This window comes from Archocentrus centrarchus, chromosome 14 (genome assembly GCF_007364275.1).
Source record: "Archocentrus centrarchus isolate MPI-CPG fArcCen1 chromosome 14, fArcCen1, whole genome shotgun sequence".
Classification (NCBI taxonomy): Eukaryota; Metazoa; Chordata; class Actinopteri; order Cichliformes; family Cichlidae; genus Archocentrus; species Archocentrus centrarchus.
This window is the reverse complement of record NC_044359.1, coordinates 1,339,210-1,343,840: the sequence shown is the minus strand read 5'-3', so window position 1 is coordinate 1,343,840 and position 4,631 is coordinate 1,339,210. Positions and strand designations below refer to the sequence as shown.

The following is a 4,631-nucleotide window of genomic DNA, read 5'->3' as shown; positions in this document are numbered from 1 at the left end:
TCAAGATCCCAGCGTCTGCGTGTCCGCTCACTAAACCATATTTCTCACAGCGCGGAGGATTTCAGAAACACTCTTAATGCCGAGTCGCTTCTGATTGTTCTTCACAAATAATCAATAACTGCAACATAAACTTTGTACCACTGAAAAAACCTTTGGCCACAACTCGAAAGCTCAAAGTCAATGAAATTAAAGTGAAAACAGAAAATCAGCAACATTTACAGTAATCAGATTACAGCCTGTACCGTTAACATAAATACAGGAGAAAAATAAGACTGGCAAGTTTTAAGGTGGAATATTTTCTTGCATATTTAATGCATGAGTTGATGCATGAGCTCTGATCGTTCACTTTGTCTTCACTGGCTCTGAGTCGGATCGAGTGGGCAGGAATACTAAACTTTAATCTCAAGAAGTCCAGTTGACGAAAATATGTCAGTCTTTATTTTTCCACATCCTGTAAACACATACAGCACAGAGATGATATGATTCAGTCAGAAAATTAATAATCAGTTTAAGCATGATCAAATATCAGCTTTTCATGAGCATTTAAAGACATCGCGTGGACAGAACAGATGATGCAGAGATGTCCTCGAGAGTTTTAAAAAAATTTGATTGTGAAGACAAAAGCTCCACCAAACAAACTCAACCTCTTCATTTCCACCAGGGTTAGGCTGGACTTTAGCCACATGCTAAACAATGATAAAACAAGACTTTCTGTCACAAGATCCATATTTCTGTATCAGTGGGTAAAGGTGAACCCTCCCCAGCCTGGTGGATATAAAGGACACTTTAATCTATCTCGACTTCAATGTCAACAGGCTTCAGTTTTCGGACAAACACGATGTCATCATTGTCGATATTAAGGTCCGGCTCGGTGAAGCCGTCCTCCTTCAGTTCCTCTTTACAAACGACCTGCGGGGACTTGGGGAAGTCGGAGGCCTCGTAGGGCAGCTCAAAAACTGTGTTTAGGTAACCCCCACCTCTGTGCTGTTTGCCTGTCATGGCTAAGACCTGCGAGGCGATGGACCAGGCCAACTCCACCTTCCGATGGCTGTGAGCACTCAGATCAAAGTTGTACTCCAGAATCTCATACAGAGCAGGTACGTATCGGTTGCAGTTTTGTTGCACATAATGGTGCAGCTCAAACAGGACGCCCCTCGTCAGAACTTGCAAATCAAGCTTTGTTTTAGTTTCTGATTTGGAGCCGAGGTCGAGGTCCAGTCCTATTTCCTTGCAGTTCTGGTAATCAAAGCTTTTTGCATGTCCACAAAAACTCTCCGGTTCCCTGTCTAGCTCCTCTTTGTCCAGATCTGGCACCACGATTTTGGCTGGGGATTCTGGACTCTGCTGCACGCGGCCATTCAGCGGGACAACCATGTTTAACCACCTGTTGATTTTCGGTGAAATGCTTTGCTTTTTCATCAAGCTTTTCTGTGTTGTGTACCATCTCTGGATCACTTGTGCAGCCTCCGTTTCAGCACTTTGCAAATCAAGATCAAAATTGTGCTCAAGGATGTCGTTAACAGTGTTGCGGGCCTCACCACACAGCTCCCTGACAAAGCTGAAGATTTCGAGCACAGCACCTGTCGTGAGGACGGTCAAATCGAGCTTCTGGTTTAGCGGCCGTTCTTCAGTCGACCAAAGGTCTAGACCCAACTTTTTGCAGAAAGGGTGTTGTTCCGTACCCTTAGCTGAGTCTGATGAGCCTAAGTCCTCCTGCCCTTCACTCGGTTCTTCCAGTTGGGTCTGAAAGCTGCTAGTCACGTCGACCATGTGGTATATTTCAGGGAACTTGAAAGGTTTGCTGAGAAACTCAATATTCACACTTTTTGGGTGGTTCACAAGAGTCTTGTGTTTTGCCATCATGTAAATTAAAAAATTGCGTTCATGTTGCTCATCTTGGAGTGTGAGGCTAAAGTTGTTGAAGAGAATTTCAAATAAAAAACTGCGTACGCTCCTCGACAAAGCAGTTGCAAACTTGAAAATCTCCCACATCACCCAGTTAGTCAACAGCTGGTGATCCATGTGGCGCTGGGTGCCTGAACAAACGTTGAAGTCTAACCCGATCTGTCTGCAATGGGCGAACATGTCGTTGACTCGGCTCGACGTCAGGATCTGCTTTGCTCGAGCGGCGCGCCTCAGCCACAGGCTCTGCTTTTCTGTTTCTGCACATCTTCCCTCAGAGAACAAACACCAGTATGGTTTCGGATTTGCATGCTTTGTCTGCGTGTTTGATGAATAAAACTTGTGGCCATCATTCGGAGGCTGCACTGGTGAGATGAAGACTTCTTCCTCTTCCAGCTTTACATCCTGCAACAAACTAATTTCTCCTTCTGCTGCTGACGAGCAACTTTCGGTTTTTACGTTTTCTGGTTCAGCCTCCACTCCCGACTCCATTTCTGTCTCAAAATCTACAGGACACATGTATGACAGATCACCGTCCTGCAACAGTTCCTCAGAGATGTTGGCCCGCTGCCTCCGTGTTTCTCTTTTATTGCTGGCCAGACTTTGTGTTTCCAGTTCTTGGTCATCTGCTTCAGGTGTTTTTCTCTTTTTACCTTTATATTCCCATTTCTTCTTCTCAGCCGGGACTTTAAAAAGTTCCTTTCTGAAAGCGTCTTTGTCCTCAGCTGTCAGGCAGGTGTACTTCCTCTCCAGCACCCTGTTTAGATACATTCGGAACTGAGGTTTATTAAAAGCATAACCAAAGTTTTGCTTGACCAGTTCATAAACTATGAAAGTGTGTTTTCCACACAGCACTCTGGAAAAATCAAGCAGCTCTATCATCACGCCATTGGTGAGCAGACTCGGGTCCAGTTTCTGTTGGGGGGTCTGATCTGGTCGAACAGCTAAAGTCACACCAAGTTGCGTGCAGAAAGGGTTAGCACTTTGAGTTTGTCTTAACCGGATTCCTCCTTGTTTTTTTACAGTGTACGTGTTGCTTGCGACTCCGGTTGTTTCGGCTCTGTGGTTGTCTGCAGACTGGCTGTTGCTGGCGTCCGTGAGCACCGAACTATCGGCGATTTTGTTCCATTTCGGGCAGTACCGTCCCAACACCTCGTCTGCTTTGGACCCTGACAAAACACTTGGATCTGGCAACTGAAATTTTTCTTTCCATCTATGTGGTTTCAGCTTGATTTGCTCCTTCAGGTGCTTTATTTTGTTGTGAACGCGAACCGCGTAGGCGTAGCACAGACTGTCATTGTTTATGTCAAAGCCGAGGTCAAAGTTGAACTCCAACATTTCAAACAGGAAATACTTCTCGGACCTGGTCACCGTTTTGGCAAATTGACATATTTCCAGCATAACTCCGTTGGTCAGCAGGCTCTGATCCAACTTCTCCTTCCTTTCCAGCGCCGCATTAAACTCCAGACCGATTTCCACAGATTCTGGGAAAGGGACTTCTCCTTTTTGATACCGAATCCCATGGGCGATTCGGCGCTGCCAGATGTAGCTGTCATCAACACCGTCCATACCGCCCAAAAATCATCAGAAACTGCTAAGATTGTTAAAAATCGTTGTCTTTGCTCAGGATCTGAACCTCACAGGACTCCCAGTTCTTAGAGAAAACCAAGACACTGTTAGGAGAACATCGTCACGGCCACATCAGTCTGCAAGTAAAGACAAAAGAGAGGTTGAGTTATTTCAGTCTAGGCTTAGAAAAACTCAAAGTTCTATCGAAATCTGTGTAACGTATACATTAAAAATTATTCCAGGACGTTTGCCTCTGATTCTGCAATCCAATAAACTGCACAGCTCTTGTTCACAATAAGCTTTCATTTAACAGCAAACTGTGGTCAACATAAGGTTTCATCTATGACTGTCACTGTAGTAGAAAAGTTTGTTTGTACAGCACAAATAAAAACCAGGGTTAGTAAAAAAACAGTAACACACAAACTTAAAATCGACAGTTTGAGATTCAAAGTCAAAATAAAATAAAGAGCAGCAAATTTTAAAATAATCTAAAAATAAAAGTGATGAGGATAAAGTGGAGGTACGATGTAAGAAAAACTGAGAACTTTATATTTTCATTTCAAATTTTGGTTTGTTTTAATGAACATTACAGAGTTTTAGAACTAAATACAGATCACTGCATATGTTCACTGAAGGAAGCTGTTTCCAACAGACAAACCATCTGATGAGGCCCTGGCATCATTCATAAATGAGAAGAACAGCTCCACCCTTCTTTGAGGAACTGGTTCAGTCAGTGATTAAAAATATATTTGATACAGAAAAGTTTAAAAAGTGTGCAGGGCTGCAACTATTGATTATTTTAGTAACCGGGTATTCCATTCAATTATAGAATAGAAGAATAGAATAGAATAGAATAGAATGCCTTTATTGTCATTATACAGGATGTACAATGAGATTGGAGGGCCACTCCTGTTCAGTGCCATGTAACAGAAAATCAAACTCTCTAAAATAAAAATATTATAATCTAGTATGATCAATATAATCAAGAGATATACAGAAATAAACAATGTGTAAAATATACAAAAAATAGCATGTATAAAAATATATGCATACATTGGTGCATCTGTACATTGTAAGAAAAGTAAATATGTGTATACATATAATAATGAAGATGATGAATATTGCACTTGGTGAATGAATATTGCACTAGTGAATGAATA

The 4,631-nt window shown here is 42.3% G+C and overlaps 1 protein-coding gene across 1 annotated transcript in view; it reads right to left on the bottom strand.

Annotated features, from left to right (window-relative positions):
- Positions 1–217: 217 nt before the first annotated feature.
- LOC115791566 (uncharacterized) overlaps positions 218–4,631 on the bottom strand; it is a 7,778-nt gene continuing 3,364 nt past the window's right edge. Inside the window, exon 2 of the mRNA XM_030745680.1 lies at positions 218–3,608. Coding sequence (XP_030601540.1) covers positions 787–3,471 — 2,685 coding nt within the window. The 5' untranslated portion in view covers positions 3,472–3,608 and the 3' untranslated portion in view covers positions 218–786. The remainder of the gene's footprint in view (positions 3,609–4,631) is intronic.